Source organism: Xenopus laevis, chromosome 6S (genome assembly GCF_017654675.1).
Source record: "Xenopus laevis strain J_2021 chromosome 6S, Xenopus_laevis_v10.1, whole genome shotgun sequence".
Classification (NCBI taxonomy): domain Eukaryota; kingdom Metazoa; phylum Chordata; class Amphibia; order Anura; family Pipidae; genus Xenopus; species Xenopus laevis.
In genome coordinates this window covers 68898520-68916099 of record NC_054382.1, presented here as the reverse complement: position 1 = coordinate 68916099, position 17580 = coordinate 68898520, and the positions used below count along the sequence as shown (strand labels likewise).

Sequence of the window (17580 nt, the reverse complement as noted above, 5' to 3'; positions counted from 1 at the left end):
TCAATGCTCATATTTATTTACTGTATTATTTTATTCTGTGCCAGTACATAAATCTTGCAAAACATGGATTTTTACATACAAAATTATCATGATAGAAGTAAAACTGAGGAAAATCAGCCTAAATGAATAATGCCTACGTGACGTTTCGGTCCACTCAGGGACCTTTCTCAAAAGGCCTTGAGAAAGGTCCCTAAGTGGACCGAAATGTCACGTTGGCTGTAACTGCACTTATCTAATACAAAATTTTTTCACTGAAACCCTTGGAGTTGCTGGTCATTTGAACAGTGTATGAATATTTTTTACCGTGCACCCGGGTAATCGATGTGATACAGTGTGCCACCCAGATGAACATGGCTGTATATATATATATATATATATATATATATATATATAGTAATCCGTAGAATCAGGAATGCACGCTGGGAATTTAAAATATCTTCATCTTTATTAAATCATCTTTAAAAAGAACAGGTCAACGTTTCGGTCCCCTGCTTGGACCTTTATCAAGTCTTGATAAAGGTCCAAGCAGGGGACCGAAACGTTGACCTGTTCTTTTTAAAGATGATTTAATAAAGATTAAGATATTTTAAATTCCCAGTGTGCATTCCTGATTCTACGGATTACTAAATATTTGGCATGGAATAGCACCTGGGTATATTATACCTTAGCGTCGGCGTGCTGGAACCATTGGAATCTATATATATATATATATATTTTTTTTTTTAATCCAAGATAATTAGACCCATATATGCAGACACTCATAAAATGATAGTCTGAGATGTATTGTTTGTTAAATGTATGCAATAATTTACTGTACAATGAATGACTATAAAATTGGTATCGGCTTTGCATATTTTAGTTGCTAGTATCATAGAGTTCTTCTGTCAAGGCAAGTGCAAAATGTCTTACATTTTAACACTATTCACATCGGTATTTGTGCAGCATTTTGTCCTAAAGGAACAACATACAAATATATTCAAAATGAACTCAAAGAATAGGGCTTGTGCTGAAAATATATTTTACCTTTTCTTTTAACTGAAAACTTTCTATGGTTATTCAGATTTCTGGCAGTAAATAAAAAAGTAAAACTAGTTTAACTTTAACACTTCAGTCACTAGATGATAAAACTAGTTACCACTCCACTAGGAAGCTCTCCGATAATGAGCTGCTCAAGGGTTGTAGATAAAGGAAGAGAGAGGAGGAAGTTTGATGAAAAAAATTACTTTCCAGTTATTGCTCAATAAAAAATTATAAATATAGTTTTTTTTTATTAAAAGATCAGACAGAATGCATTTTTTATTCAAAGTTTAAAAAGTTCTATTGATTACATTCTTTTTAAAGGGCATGTAAAGTCTAAAATAGAATAAGGCTAGTAATGCTGTATTTTGTATACTAAATATAAACATGAACTTACTGCACCACAAGCCTAATCGAACAAATAATTTATGCTTTCAAAGTTGGCTACAGGGGGTCACCATCTTGTAACTTTGTTAAACATCTTTGCAAGACTAAGACTGTGCACATGCTCAGTGTGGTCTGGGCTGCTTAGGGATCGTCATAAACAAAGCTGCTTGAGCTCTGCATGGCTCAGCAGTTAGGGACCATCTGACAATTCCTATCCACAGCAGTAAATGAAGGGAGAATCTCACTGCATACAGTCAGGTTTCTTATAAAAAACGTACACATTTTTTAATTAAAGTATATTGGAGATAGGGTTCTTTTTCATTAAAGAAAGTAAAAATGGGATTTTATTTAGGTGTTTTTAGGTGTATACTATGCATTTATAGCTCATGTATAAAGGAGAGTGTATAGACCCAAGTACCTTTGACACTAATGAACTATAGAAATGAATATAGTTCTTAATTTGATAACTCCTTTCTGTAATAATTGAAAAAATCACTTTGAGCGTGTTCACATATAATGCCAATTTATAGCAACCAAATGTACCCATAAAATGCATATGCTCTTTAATTAAGCATAAAAATACTTGGGAGCTAAACAGTTTTCAGTGTACATGATCTACTATAAATATTACTGATGTCAAAGTTTTGGCAAGTATTTTTTATAATAACGTATATTAATAATAAGTGTTTTATTAACTTGTATGTTACAGTATATATCATAATAAAGGAAAACTAATCTACCTTTTTAACTGCCCCCACAAAGGCCTGTTTGTTTTGTGAATACATGGAAGGTTGAACAATGAATTCATAAACATATTATCTTACTGTCATTTTATTTTATAGGTATATATCAGTTCAGCTCCACCGAATCAGCTGCAATTGGAAATGCAATAGGTAGAATAAAAGCCAATGATGAGGATATAGGCAAAAATGCTGAAATCCACTATAAAATCATTGATGGAGATGAAGACGGTTATTTTGATATCACCACAGACACGGAAACACAAGATGGAATTATAACAGTTAAAAAGGTTTTTCATATTTTTACATATTGTTTTATTTTATATTTCTGTTTTAGGAGTTTACTATTCGACTGAATACATGAAACAAGACTAGACCACTAATTTCTCTGACAAGATAAGATTCTAATAATATGAATAAAAACATTTGCAGGCAACAAACTCGAATTCATTACTTTTCTGGTGCTACTACAGTATATACTCCAATCGTTACAGTTGGTCTTAACGTTACGTCAATTTGTTTACTGCGATTACTGCAAAAAGTGCGTTGTTTTTAAAATGTCAAAATATTTTCTTATAGTTTGAACGAGTGTATAGATTTCAGATATTGTAGATTCCACTAATTTTGCTGAAAACACATTCTTTAGCTTTCACAGTTCATTATGGATGTAAGAATACAAAGAAAAATTAACCTCTGAGTAATGTCTAGCCGGTGTGTTTCTGATATAAGGCAGAAGGCAAAAAGCCAAAAATATGTAAAAGCAAAGTATCATCATTTGAGTTACTGTATATGTCCATAAGACATATGAAGGAAGAAAAGGTACACAAACTAATTTTCAATAAATTTGGAGAAAAATAAATGAAAATAAAGTTTCTTCATCATTATACCTTAACCCCAATATAATTTATAATAACTTATAAATAAGCAAATGCAATAAAATATTTTAGCCAATTTGGTTGGGGAATTTGATCTTGAATATCTGCATATTTAGTTTGTAAAATGCGTTTTTAAGGTTTCCTGGACATTCAATATAAAAGGAGCAGATTTATCAATAATTGGCTTCAAAGTTACTGCAATTATGATGGGCTTTACAGCAACAATTAGTATGAGTCCATGAAATAGATCATATTTTATACAATTCTTGAATTAATTACATTTTAATTACACATTACGTTGGGTGTCACATAGTCATTTACAATTAGATCCAATATATCTTATAGAGGGGGGCTTCCTTTCCTAGCAGATGTATTAGAGCTCATTCAAATAACTGATTCCAGTACAAACAAAATAACTGCATTTTGCACAAATCCTGCAAGCAGCGAAACAGAATTTCTAATGATTTTCAAAAGTGAGCTCTAATACATCTTCTAGGCAAAAGGAAATCACACTGTCAATGATTATCCTAACTCCTGAATGAAGAGAAACAGATGCTAAGAGGAATAGTGAAGATGAACTTGATTATTTCAGAAACGGTACAGCATTTTTAATTGACCATTTAGAAAGTATGCCGAAACGTATTAAACGTATTGAATTTTAATTTTCCTGATAGCTCCCCTTTAATGATATTTTGTATTATAGTCAAATGGATGTGAATTGATTATTAATTATATACAGTTGTGTTCAGAATAGTAGCAGTCCAACATCACTCATCTGATCACTGTATTTGGCAGAAATTATATTTCTACATGGCAAATCATTTACTAATAGATGTAGTAGAGTAATAGATAACCAACATACCCAACAGTAATGACATGAATGCTGCTGATTTTGTCATTAAATCATTAATTGAGGCTTGTTCAAAATAATAGCAGTATTCAAAATAATTATAGATTGTTGCAAATAATAGCAGTGTGGAGTTCAATTATTGAGGTCATTCATTCTGTGAAAAAACAGGTGTCAATTGCGGCCCTCATTTAAGGAAGGAAAGCAGCTATGTTGTGCATGCAGGTTATAGTGCATCTCTCTCAAAAACGTAAATCTCAGATCATATGTACATTTATTTATGGCCTTTAGATCAATTTCGTAAAATGAAATTCCACAAAGTCGATTCTGAGATAAGATTGTGGGGGTTATTTATTAAAGTTCAAATACAAAAAACTCAAACATCTAGGGGCCGATTCACCAAGGGTCGAATATCGAGGGTTAATTAACCCTTGATATTTGACTGGGAATTAAAATCCTTCAACTTCAAATTTCGAAGTCGAAGGATTTTAGCGCAAATAGTTCGATCGAACGATCGAAGGAATAATCCTTCGATCGAACGATTCGAAGGATTTTAATCCAACGATCGAAGGATTATCCTTCGACCAAAAAAACTTAGGAAAGCCTATGGGGACCTTCCCCATAGGCTAACATTGACTTTGGTAGCTTTTAGATGGCGAACTAGGGGGTCAAAGTTTTTTCTTAAAGAGACAGTACTATCGAATAGTCGAATAGTCAAACGATTTTTAGTTCGAATCCTTCGATTCGAAGTCGAAGTCGTAGTCGAAGGTCGAAGTAGCCCATTCGATGGTCGAAATAGCCCAAAAAACACTTCGAAATTCAAAGTTTTTTTTTACTTCGAATCCTTCACTCAAAGTTAGTGAATCGGCCCCTTAGTTTACCTCCTACCTACCAACTTTTCTGTCCCTTTGTACTGTTGCACTTGTGTTCACAGTCTATGTAAATAACCCTCATGTTGTGTAAATGTTTCCAATTTTTATTCAATAATTTCTTTGTTTGCATATCACCTTGTTTTGTTTTGATACAATATTCATACTCTAGTTTCACAAAACCTAATTAAATACCACTGACAGTTCACTGTATTTATTTAATATAATTTTATTTACTTGCAGTTGTTGGATTATGAAAGTAAGAGGTTACACAGTTTTGAGGTTGAAGCCTCCAACATTAATGTTGAACCTCGTTTTTTACACCTTGGCCCTTTTAAGGATACAGCAACTGTTAAAGTTCTGCTTCGGGATGCTGATGAGGCCCCTGTTTTTAGCAAATTATTTTATGTGATCGAAATAGATGAGGATGCAAAAGAAGGTAGCATTGTTGGTCAAGTAATGGCTCAGGATCCTGATTCATCAAAGAACCAAGTGAGGTAAGTTTTCTGTAATATGTATTAGGAAGGCTGAAATTTCAGGCTTTTGCCATTTTATGCCTGTAATGTACCCTGGTGGTCTAGTGGGCCGGCGGGGACACTGACTGCGTGGTTCCTTCCTTGATCGCCGGTATGCAATATGGCACGTGTCCGGGTTTTCTGCGCCATGCATGTGAAGTCATTGCGGCGAGTGGCGCTAATTTCAAATATTTGAAAGTAGCTTTAAACTCAAACTCATTGCCAGTTGTTAGGTCTAACTTGTTAGTTCCTGGGTGCGATTCCTGTTTTAACCCTTGCCTGCCTGACTATTCTGAACTCTGCCAAATCTGACCCTTGCCCGTCTGACTATTCTGAACTCTGCCAAATCTGATGCTTGTCTGCCTGACTACTCTGAACGCTGCCAATTCTGACCCTTGCTTGCCTGACTATCCATTGAACGCTGCCTGTTCCAACCCCAGCCTAATTGACCTTGCTTAAACTTCACCTGAACCGACCACTGCCTGTCTGACTCTGCTTGTACTCTGTCTGTACCCTCCCCAGCCTGCCCGACTACGCTTTTTGTCTATTCCATGAAGTGGTGCCTTCAGTCCAAAACCTATGTAACGACCGTGCCCCTTTGCCTGTAAAGAACTCTTGCTTTGCTCCTCTCTTATTAAGACCTGGTGGTGCCTCTGAGGGTTCCTCCCAAAGTCAAAGGCGGCTGCTAAAGGCGGAAGAAAAGCCGTGACCAGGGAGCTTAGCACCTGTTCTGGATTTAGGGAGCTTATTGTGATCGTTTTTTGTATTCAGCAACTCTTCAAGTTGCATTTTAAGCAATCTGCTTGCTAGGGTCCAAATTACCCTAGCAACTATGCATTGTTTTAAATAAGAGACTGGAATATGAATAGGAGAGGGGCTGAATAGAAATATAAGGAATACCAAGTAGCAATAATTACATTTGTAGCCTTACAGAGCATTTGCTTTTTATAAGGGATCAGCGACACCCATTTAAAGCTGCACAGAATCAGAAGAAAAAGGCAAATAACTATAAAAAATAAATAATGAAAATCAATTTAAAAGTTGCGTAGAATTGGCCATTCTATAACATACTAAAATTTACCTTAAATGTGAACCACCCCTTTAATTTACAGTTTAATCTCTAAGAAGTAAATTTAAATATAATTATCACTGCCGATAATTATTATACTCTTTTCAGAAGAACATGTAAGGTATCATTCCTCTGTTTATTCCGCTTCTGAGTTTGAACCAGATGTATTGCAGCCTGTTGCATTACTTCTTTCTCTATTTAGGCAGGTTAGAGGTATAGGCTTACCATGTTTACCATCCTTCCAGTCTCCTTGTCAGTCTATTCCCTCCTAGTCTACAATTTAAACTTTAGTCCTGTGGCCCTGCTGGCCATTCCTATGTAGTTTAATCTATTTTAACTGCATGACTTATGTTATTATTAGAATCTGCTCTTAATACCTTTATTGTTAGAAGCTTAGTTAATGAACTGTAATGAGATTAAACAATTGCAAATATGGGGAACTTTTACTTCCTAAAACTGTTGTTTAAATCCAGAAGGCTGCAATGTTCAACTTTATTATAATCTTTGACTGTAATTATTTATTCTAATGTGAGACAAAGTGAAAGCTCTGCTTTAAACTGTATGCCACACTCAGCTGTATTTTGTGCCTTCCCGTTCAGTTTTTTTATGTACTCTGATATTTGGGGATTTCATTAATGCTTGGTTAATGTCTCTTTGAGCACTCATGCACTGCAAGCATTCAGATAAAATACAAATGAAAGAGCAAAAGTGTTCTTTAGAAATAGATTGTCATGATACTAAAAATGTATTCAAACAGATATGAAACATATTGCAGGAGTGCAGAAGTTCATCTACTGAGAAAAAAAGACCATAGCACATTTTGATTTGTTGAAATAAAACTAAGCTATGTAGCACAGTGTCACTCAAACAGCATATTTGTTCAGTGCATATAGAATTGCATATTTGTTCAATGAATAAAGAATATTTTATTACCTACAGTACCATCTTAATGAAGGGCAAGCTAGGTGATGGGCAGATGACAACAGTGCGTAGAAGGGGCACAGTATTTGGTGGGGTCTCAAAGATCTTGAATTTGACTTGTATTTGGCTTGCAGAAACCTATGGCAGATAGCATAGTGTGAAAAACATGTCATATTGTGTCCTGTTTTAAAATTTTGTATAGTGATGAGCTTCGCCAAAGATGTTGCCAAACTGCAAAAAAAAATCATGTAACGGCAAAAACATTTGCAAAGCGCATTGAAGTCAATAGGCATCAACATTATATGTGCAACAATTTTTTTACATGCACAACAATTATTTCTCACTCAAATGCATTAAATTCAATGGCAGTTTTTCTAGTGGCAACTTTTTTGTCCATCAAATGCATTAGTCAATCGGCTTTTTTGTCTCTTTGACAATGGTGATAATGGTGCGCCTTGGTGACTTTTGTTGCGGCAACATTTTTTGTGGTGGATTTTTGCTACAGTTTTGTGAAAAATTTCACAGATGGTCTAAGTGGGGAATTTCGTTGCTAATCTAGGCTCATTACTAATTTTGTACCCTGTCCTGCACATAATAAATTATGCCTATGGTGTGCAGATTGTGTAAGAGGTGCAAGAATTGTGTGTAAGAATTTACACAAGGTCAGGGGGTATATGCATAACTTTGCTACCATTTTAAAGGGAATTTATAGGTATTGGCAAGCAGATCAGGATTAGAGAAAAACTTTATAAGTAATAGATGGAATTCCAAACCAGGACTGCTGGAAGATGGTTAGGTTCAGGAGAAAAGTGTGACACAGAGAAGATGACAAAGTGATAATCTGAAAAAGGTTATGAATGCATAGTGTACTACCTGACCAGATTAAAGATGATAGGGGGAGGTTAAATAGAAATAAAGGAGGATATCAAAACTGAAAAGGTCACCAATTGAAATGACTTAATATAACTGCAAGGTTTTCAGTGAAGTGCATAAAATAGATAGGATATAAAGTATGCAAAATGTAGCAGTGGATGTGGCAATGGGTTGGAAGAAAAAAAAAAGTTTTGTGGGAAAAATGATACCACTTATTGGCTGTAAGAATGCAAGCTTTTGAAAAAAAAAAAATAAAACTTATATCTCTATAAAACCTTCCCTAAAATTGACTGTTTGTACTCCCTGACTCTGCAAAGTACTGTCGGTACATTATCTTAAATGTAATTATAACTCTATATGACCAGTAATTTTCAATAAATAATACAATCTAAATATATAGATAAAAATATATACTATATATACAGCATATATAAATATTAGCACTAGACCTATCATTTAATTGCTATCTAACATGTTAAGATTCATTTGCAATAATTTTTCTTGCCATTAAATTCCTATTATATTGTTATTAAAAACGTACACTGAGAAGTAAAGTCTACCGTTCCCACCATGCTTAACCTTTGATAATATGCTGGAGACTACTGGGAGTCATCCAACATTTGGGTAGATCAATACAGCTATGGACTCTTACCTATAAGGGTAGAACTACATGGATGATTTAGGTCCACTCCGACGATATACGACGAAACACTGGCGTCAAGTCAGATGCGACGAAGATAAGGTTAGTTGTAGGAATGTCTGATGTAGTTGCAGCGTGCATCCGACACAACACAATTGTCGGATAAGGACGCCCCATGCAGTGTCTTCATTCGACAGTGGTGTTGGATGCATGCTGTGACTTCATCCGACATTTCTGTTTCTTACCTTATTTCAGGCACATCTGACTTGATGCCAGCGTTTTGTCACGTGCCCTAAGGGTAAAATTCCATGAGCCCTTTCCATCAGATTTTGTAGGTCAGATTTTATATCATCCTCTATTCAACACCACATAACACCACACAACAGCATGAGATTTTGTAGGATGGTGCAAAATCTGATCCCCCTAGGCTAGTATGTAAACTCAGATCAGATGGAGTCTTTTCTTCATGCGTTTACATCCAACAGACTCATTTATGTCAATGAGAGAAAAAAGTATTTCCGACACCATCCATTTTTATCTTGTTGGATGAAGACACAGCATACACCATTCACATTCAACAGTCGTGTTGGATGGAAATCTTTATGTGTTTATGCATCAGTACCATTATATTTTGAACCATGCAACACCATCCTACGCTAAAAGCTCTCATGGAGTTTAGCCCTAAGTTGTGTTTATGAAAGGTATACCAGATAATTTAGCCATCTACTGCATGTTTAGTTAAAAATACATATATTAAATTAATTATATTACATGTGTGAAATACAGTCTTAAAAGAATGCATCATTTGCATGTACTTATTTGTCCAAACTGAACAAAAGTCCCCCAAAAATTCGACATAGTATCAGTATCTAATATCAGTTATTGGAATACTTTATTTGCATACAGGTACAGCATTGACCATAATACAAATATGGAAAAAATATTCAGTATATACTCAGGGAATGGATCTATATTTCTTGAGAAGTCACTTGATAGAGAAGCAATACCATGGCACAACATCACTGCAATAGCAACAGAAGCAGGTGAGTTCCTAATGGAAATATTCTCTGAAATGAATTTAGCCTCATAATACAAATAATAAATCAGTATATAAACACATATGTATTGTTGTGAGTAAATATTTGCTTGTCAGTCTCAGAGAGAGAGAGAGAGAGAGAGAGAGAGAGAGAGAGAGAGAAGCAGTTTGATCTATATTAGAGGAGGGTGCACAGAATACTTAGTGGCCTTTTAACGGCTGATACTTTTTTAGTCAAACATCTGCTCAGAGATTGACACATTAACAACATTTTGTACCTAAGTTGTAACTATATGTTGCGTGATTGTTACAATTATGATTGCTACTTGGTGTCTTGTTTTTAATTTTTTTTTATGTGTATTAATGTTGATGAATTGATAAAGAATGTAGTTTTTATTGGGTATGTACTATATTGGATGATCTACAGGGATACTGCATATGGTGATTGATTTATTATGACTATGCTATTACGTCACTATGGTTGCTGCTGTTTTCCTGCCGAACTGCAGATTTAAGGCATGTTCACTGTTATTTTAGTACTTTGAGAAAGGCCTTGTTGGGGCTGAAACTGGAGATAAAAATCATTTTCTATCTATAAGTCCTGTGAGTATGGATCCTTTCGGATATATATATATATATATATACATATATATATATATATATATACATATATATATATATATATACATATATATATATATATATATACATATATATATATATATATATATACATATATATATATATATATACATATATATATATATATACATATATATATATATATATACATATATATATATATATATATATATATATATATACATATATATATATATACATATATATATATATACATATATATATATATATATATATATATATATATATATATATATATATATATATATATATATATATATATATATACATATATACATTACTATATACATATATAACCTTCAATTCAAGAAAACCGGCACTCCCATGTAAAAATTCTCAATCATTTATTCCATTGTATCATTATATAGATATAGATAGAAAAAGTCCTGCGGTGTCCGCACTCAAGTTAAAGCCAGAGGTGCATGGTCAATGATTAATTATATATTTCAAAGCAGGACCCGCACACTCTGTTATTCATGATAACTGTGATTTATTTCACACAAGATGGCATCTTAATCCGACGGTTTCAGACTCACATGGAGACCTTTCTCAAGGTCCTGCTTTGCTTTTATATATATATATATATATATATATATATATATATATATATATACAGTATATATTAGGAAAATAACGGCACTCACAGGATTTGTGCAGAAAAAACAATAATAGTGCTTTATTAAGCTCAACGTTTCGAGTCTCTCAAAGGACTCTTCATCAGGAGAAATGATAAAGTTTTGATAATTTCTCCTGACGAAGAGTCCTATGTGGACTCGAAACGTTGAGCTTAATAAAGCACTATTTTTGTTTTTTCTGCACAAACCCTGTGAGTGCCGTTATTTTCGTAATATCCATAACCTACCTAACTGGCCCCCGGGTTTCAACAAGGTTAACGGAGTGCACCATTGTGCCATTTATATATATATGATACACAAAAGCCATGAACTATTTTGTAAATTATGTCCTTATAAAAGTTGAGTTGTGATGTCATTTCATGACTCACTGAAATGTGTTTATTATAATAAATAAAGTACCCCCAGTTGCAAAATATGAGGATATTAGAAGTTACCATGACCTGTATATATGGTCATGAAACTCCTAGGTAACTTATAATATCCTTATAATTTACAAGAGGGGGTATTTTATACAATATGTATATATATATATATATATGTATATATATATATATATATATATATATATATATATATATATATATATATATATATTGTATATATGTAGATAGAAGGACTCGCACACCATTTTCAGTGAATAAAACAGTATTATTTTATTCTTAGATGCATTTATTCACTGAAAATGGTGTGCGAGTCCTTCTATCTTCTTGTATGACTAAAATTGACCTATTTAAGTGATCTTAAATCTGGTAAGAGTGCATACACACAAAGACTTTATATATATATATATATATATATATATATATATATATATATATATATATATATATATACACACACACACACACTGTAAAGACTGGCACTGGGTTTGTACATTATGCACTGGTGTTTATCCAATGTTTCGGTCCTAAACCGGGGCATTCGTCTGTCCCACATGACCTTTATCAAGGATTGTTTTGGATTTGACTGCCAGGACATTGACTTTTTGTGTGTATGTACTGTATATATTATGTAGTTCACAAACATAAGGTATATACAGCTGTAGAGAGACCTTTTTGTAAAGCCTGGGGGAGCAGTGAGCCAAGCATGAGTAAGGTAGGAGCAAAAATAGTTTTTATTGGGGCCACCATGAATTAGTTTACATCCCTTTTATGCATCTTAATTTATCCATCCAATAATTCTATTTTTGCCCAGTGGTTTCACATTGATAATAGTATAGGCTTTTTAGCAGACTTAAATTGGTTTTTAGAAAACATTAATAATTAAGGGAATCTAAATACTAAACACTTAGCTCCACCATGCTTAATTGTTGCTGGACTACAAATCCCAGAATACAACAAATTAACAATAGTTAAAACATGCTGGGACCTATAGTAAAGTAAGATCTAACTTGTATTCTTGAAACAATGCTACTTGACAACATTTTGCCCCAACTGTAGATGGCCACCTGCTCCACTCGAATGTAAAACTCCAAAAAGAATCCTACCTCATTTCTATAAATCTGGTTCCATCTTTGTTCAAGAAATTACATAATAGTATGCCTTACTTTCTGATCTTTAATTAAAGGAGAAGGAAACCTTGTAGAAAAAAAACAAGCACCCAAACCTCACGTAGACTCTCCTCCCCCCCAGGCTTACTGCCCCCCCCAGGGAAATCCCCCATGATTTATACTTACTCCTCATCACAGATTCTGGCAGCAGACTTCACGGCATCCATCTTCTGGGTCCTCGGTAAGCTGACTGGGAGATCGGTATGTCGGCGCATGCGCAGTTTTCGACAACTGTACATGCTTCAAAATTGACAGAGATTGCCCATCTCCCAGTCAGCTAACTGAGGACCCGGAAGATGGATGGGGTCTACGTGGGGTGGGGGGTACAGGGTTTTTTTTTTCTACAGGGTTTCTCTCTCCTTTAAAGTGTATTATACTTATACAATTAAAAAAATTACATACAAATCTCACAATATATATTGACTGATCATATCCTGAATCATTCTGGTTTGTCACTATGGCCATATGATTGTTCACTTATATTGATCATTACCAGTTTTACCTTTCTACAGAAAATATGCATGTTCTCTCTTTTTTTTCTAGACAATCCAAAACTAAGCAGATCTGTTCAGGTGTACTTCAGAATACTCGATATTAATGACCATGCTCCTGAATTTGCAAAACATTATGAGACATTTGTATGTGAAAATGCAAAACGGGGCCAGGTAAGTTTATGATAAAATGTGTGTGTAAACAGGGTTAAAGGGATACTCATCATAAAATGAACCCCCAATAATTATGTCGCATTTAAAGCTTTAACAGTATTTACTTTCAATTAAAGGTTTTGGTTTTATATATACAGCTGTACGTGTGTGTGTATATATATGTGTGGTGAGTAATTTTTAATCTGTTTACTCTACCATGACAACATTTTCTGATTTCACGCTATTTGTTAAATCAAATGGAAGAACTCCAGTCAACAGTGTAGTAAAAGTTAATGAGCCATTCAATTAAAGGTTAATCAATTCTAGTTTGTCTTGTGGACACTAATCATGAAAAAAATGCTATTTACATTAAAAACAGTATTAATACGGAATACTATGGACATGGATTACATACAATAATTTAATGCTACATCACAAAATGAGTGAATGAATATACATTTTTCCACCCAAACAACTTTGTTTTGTACAATATTACACAATATGACAGACAGTATGACAGTAGGAATTGGGCATTGTGCCTATTTACCCCATGCTATAAATGTAAAACTTATTTATGTTACAAACTGATTAAAAAAGTTACAAACTAGCTAGAGAGAAACACTTTATACTTTCAAATTATTCAAACTGACATTTGTTCCTGTCTCAACTTTCCAAAGCAACATTGCTCTTTGTAGCTATTTCTGATGTCTTTACTACATTAGAACACATCAGCAATTCAATAGATCCCTTTCTAAAGCCATTAACCTTAATTTACCTGTATATATTACTTTCAATTACTTTGCTGTAAACCATCTTTTCAGTAGTTGCTGCCTTTTGTTTTTCACACAATGTGACCTGCTTTTTCAGTTATATATTTCCTGTTGTTTTAAGCCATTGCAATAAATGATTTGCATTTACTTTAGCAAATATAAAAAAATGCATCTAAATGATATTGTTCAGCTCAACTTAATTTCTTTCCTTGATATATATTATGTACAAAGTGGGAGCCTTATGCATCAAGCTTTTAGTATTTTATGTGATTGGTTAGATAATGCTGCCAAAGATATCTATAAAAGGACTTTATATATAGTTACCATCTGCTCCTGTTATTTTTTATTTTTCTAAACACATATTTTTAGTGCTGCAACATTTTCTGCAGTGCTGTACAAAAATTCGATGTATGCTTTGAACATACAGATTACACACAAATTAACCAATAACCTTTATAGAGATAGAGGGCCCTGTCCAACAGAGCTTATGGGACACAAAAAAATAGTTTTTATATTATTTGATCATTTATGGCAGTTGCAATTTTTATATAATTTTCTCCCCAAACAAAAGCACAAATGTTGCTGCGAATTAGTATGCTTTGCTTTACTGGTCAAGCCTCACTGGCGTAATCCCTTGTGTTGGGCTACAAGCAAACTGTATTGTTTTCTGTATGGCTTTCCTTCACCTTGTCATGGGTACAAATGTTAAACTTTGTGCATGAGTAAAAATGTTAAACTTTGTGCTTATGTCTTCCCATGTTATCCTAAATCCAGTTGCAGACTACATAAATATATAGTCTGCAACTGGATTTTATGTTATCAACTTTTATTATATTACCCCATTGACGTTTTATAAGCTAAAGTTTTGCCTGCGTTTTTTGGACTTGTTTATAGAGAAAGAGAAAAGAGTGTAATGGTCTAGGTCAAGTTCTGTCTCTAGATGGTGTAATGTTTATACTTTTACACATTCTTTATTTTTTGATGAGTCAACTGTATTATACACTGTAGTCTGCCACATATACTACACATCTAATAGTGGAGGATTTGTATTTAAGCCATTTAATTAATACCATGCCTAGGCTTTTACTAATTCACCCACATACTGTATGTCTCATATGACATATGTCACATACTGTACCTGTATATAAGTGACTGGGGACCAAGGATAATATGACATGACACATTACAACTACCGAGTCATCTGTGCAGCTAATGGGTAGATTTTGGGATCTGACTGCATATTTATTGTAAACTCATACCACAAGAGAAGGTATCAGCAGGGAGGAGTCAGTACAGAACAAAGTGTGCAAGGGATTAATGCCTTTGTTCATATATTCGCAATTATGAAAAAAATGGCAATATAGTATATTAATAACAAATGTTATTTCCTACTTCATGTGACTCATGACCATTTTGTTAACTATACCACAAAGTAAATAACATACATGGCAGTAGAACCTGGCATAGTTTCTCTCCTAAATTAATATGTTTGTTTTTCACAGCTTATTCAAACAGTAAGTGCAATAGACAAAGATGAACCTCCCCGGGGACACAAATTCTACTTTGAGATGGTGCCAGCTTTTTCTATCAATCCAAACTTCACAGTTTTAGATAATAAAGGTAAAAAATCCTGCAAATTTGTGTTTTTTTTATTCTTCTGTTTGATGTTCTTAAATAAATAGTCTATTTGCCACTTTTGTTTCACAGACAACACAGCAAGTATTTTCACAAAAAGAAATGGATATAACAGACATAAAATTAGCACTTATGTATTTCCAATCATAATTTTTGACAATGATTACCCAGTTCAAAGCAGCACAGAAACATTAACCATACGTGTGTGTGCCTGTGATAGCAAAGGAAATATGCAGTCATGCAATGTGGAGGCGTCCTTCTTCCCTGCTGGACTGAGCACAGGAGCTCTAATTGCAATTTTACTTTGTATCATCATACTTCTCAGTAAGTAATTACTCTGATTCCAATCAAGTGTACCTTGTGCATGTGTTTTGATTTAGCTTCATTATAGACTAAGCAAAACATATATCGGGTTTGTATGTTCTGTTTGGGAAGTGTTTAAATCATTAGCTCAGATTTATTATTTAATTTATTTTTTGAACATTATATTACTTTAAATCATCACATAAAAAAAGAAGTAATTTCCGAGTTTACTGCCATTTTAGATCAGGCCTGAGCTGTAAAATGTATTTACAGACAATCATATATATCACAAATATTTTTAGCATTCAAGATTTTAGAAAACTTTCTAATGCATTGTCATTATTTTATTTCTGTAATGACAACATTTTTATACCAGTGTTCTTGCTCTACCCACTGTATACTCGCTATTAAGCATGTGTACAACCTTACCAATCGAGACTGTCTTGGTCCTATAAATCTGCAACCGTGTGCGGTATCACAGCCAAACTTTTTGACTTTCCTTGTCTCCTAACTTGTAATGAGCACAGCTGTTTACACTTATACAAGCAACACAGTGGGATTTTTAATGAATACATACTGTATCTGTCTGGGATAGGCACATAGGCACCACATTAACATGCTCCATACTTTTGTATTTTGTCCCAAATTTTGATTCTGCCTCAATGTGCATAGAACAGTAACTCACACAGGCCCAAGTGCTCAGTGGGTACTAAGTTGCACAATTTATTTTTGCCCTATGGGCTCTTGTACTTATTCCCTATGTGATATCTTAATTAACTGACATATTAAAGAATCTTATTAGACTGGAATATATATTTATTAAGTAAATATTGCCTTACCTTGAGCCATTATTTTATTATATTCTCTGTGCTACCTTATAGATCACCTGACTATAAATAATGTAACACTAGCCAGGCAGCAGCAGCCTGCAAGTTACCAGAGGTGGAAAAAAAAATTTGCTGTTAACTAAGAGCAGAAATTCCAATTTTTAAATCAGAATTTCGGATCAGCTAGTGCAGAGAGTGCAATTGCTAGACATGCACCCCCCCCCCCCACAACCACTCAGGCGCTCAAAATGGTGTGTGAGGGTGCATCAAAAAGACCACCTCAGGGCAACAAGGACCGTCAAAATGCCCCTGGCTGTAAATGTAACAATAAGACACATAGAAGCAAAAGACAGAACTTTATTCATTAATTAGCTCATGTGACCTAACATGTATCATTTGTGTGCACTGTGAATTGTAGGATACCAGGGGGGGTAGAACATAGTTTTTAAAGGAAATCTAGGTCTCTATAAATTGATATTGCATAAAACAGCTCATATGTAAAATCCTTCTTCATGTAAATGAACCCTGTTTATAAGAATATACTTTTTTAGTAGTATGTGCCATTGGGTAATCAAACATAGAAAATTGTCATTTAGGGCCACCCCCTGGGATCCTACTATACACAGTGCAAACAAACAAACCATACATATTATGACACATGAGCCAATTAACAGAGTACTGTTTTTTGCTTCCACACGTCTTCCTTTTACAGTTAGAGCTGTAGTATTTCTGGTCAGGTGATCTCTGATGCAGCACACAGACCAT

The 17580-nt window shown here is 34.0% G+C and overlaps 1 protein-coding gene across 2 annotated transcripts in view; it reads left to right on the top strand.

Moving 5' to 3' along the window:
- Nucleotides 1-17580, top strand: part of cdh9.S (cadherin 9, type 2 (T1-cadherin) S homeolog) — a 92880-nt gene that overhangs the window by 72586 nt on the left and 2714 nt on the right. For both annotated transcript variants that reach the window (XM_018269496.2, XM_041567649.1), the window contains 6 exons: nucleotides 2247-2434; nucleotides 4979-5232; nucleotides 9660-9796; nucleotides 13180-13301; nucleotides 15553-15670; nucleotides 15758-16009. In XM_018269496.2, the coding sequence (XP_018124985.1) occupies nucleotides 2247-2434; nucleotides 4979-5232; nucleotides 9660-9796; nucleotides 13180-13301; nucleotides 15553-15670; nucleotides 15758-16009 (1071 nt within the window). The remainder of the gene's footprint in view (nucleotides 1-2246; nucleotides 2435-4978; nucleotides 5233-9659; nucleotides 9797-13179; nucleotides 13302-15552; nucleotides 15671-15757; nucleotides 16010-17580) is intronic.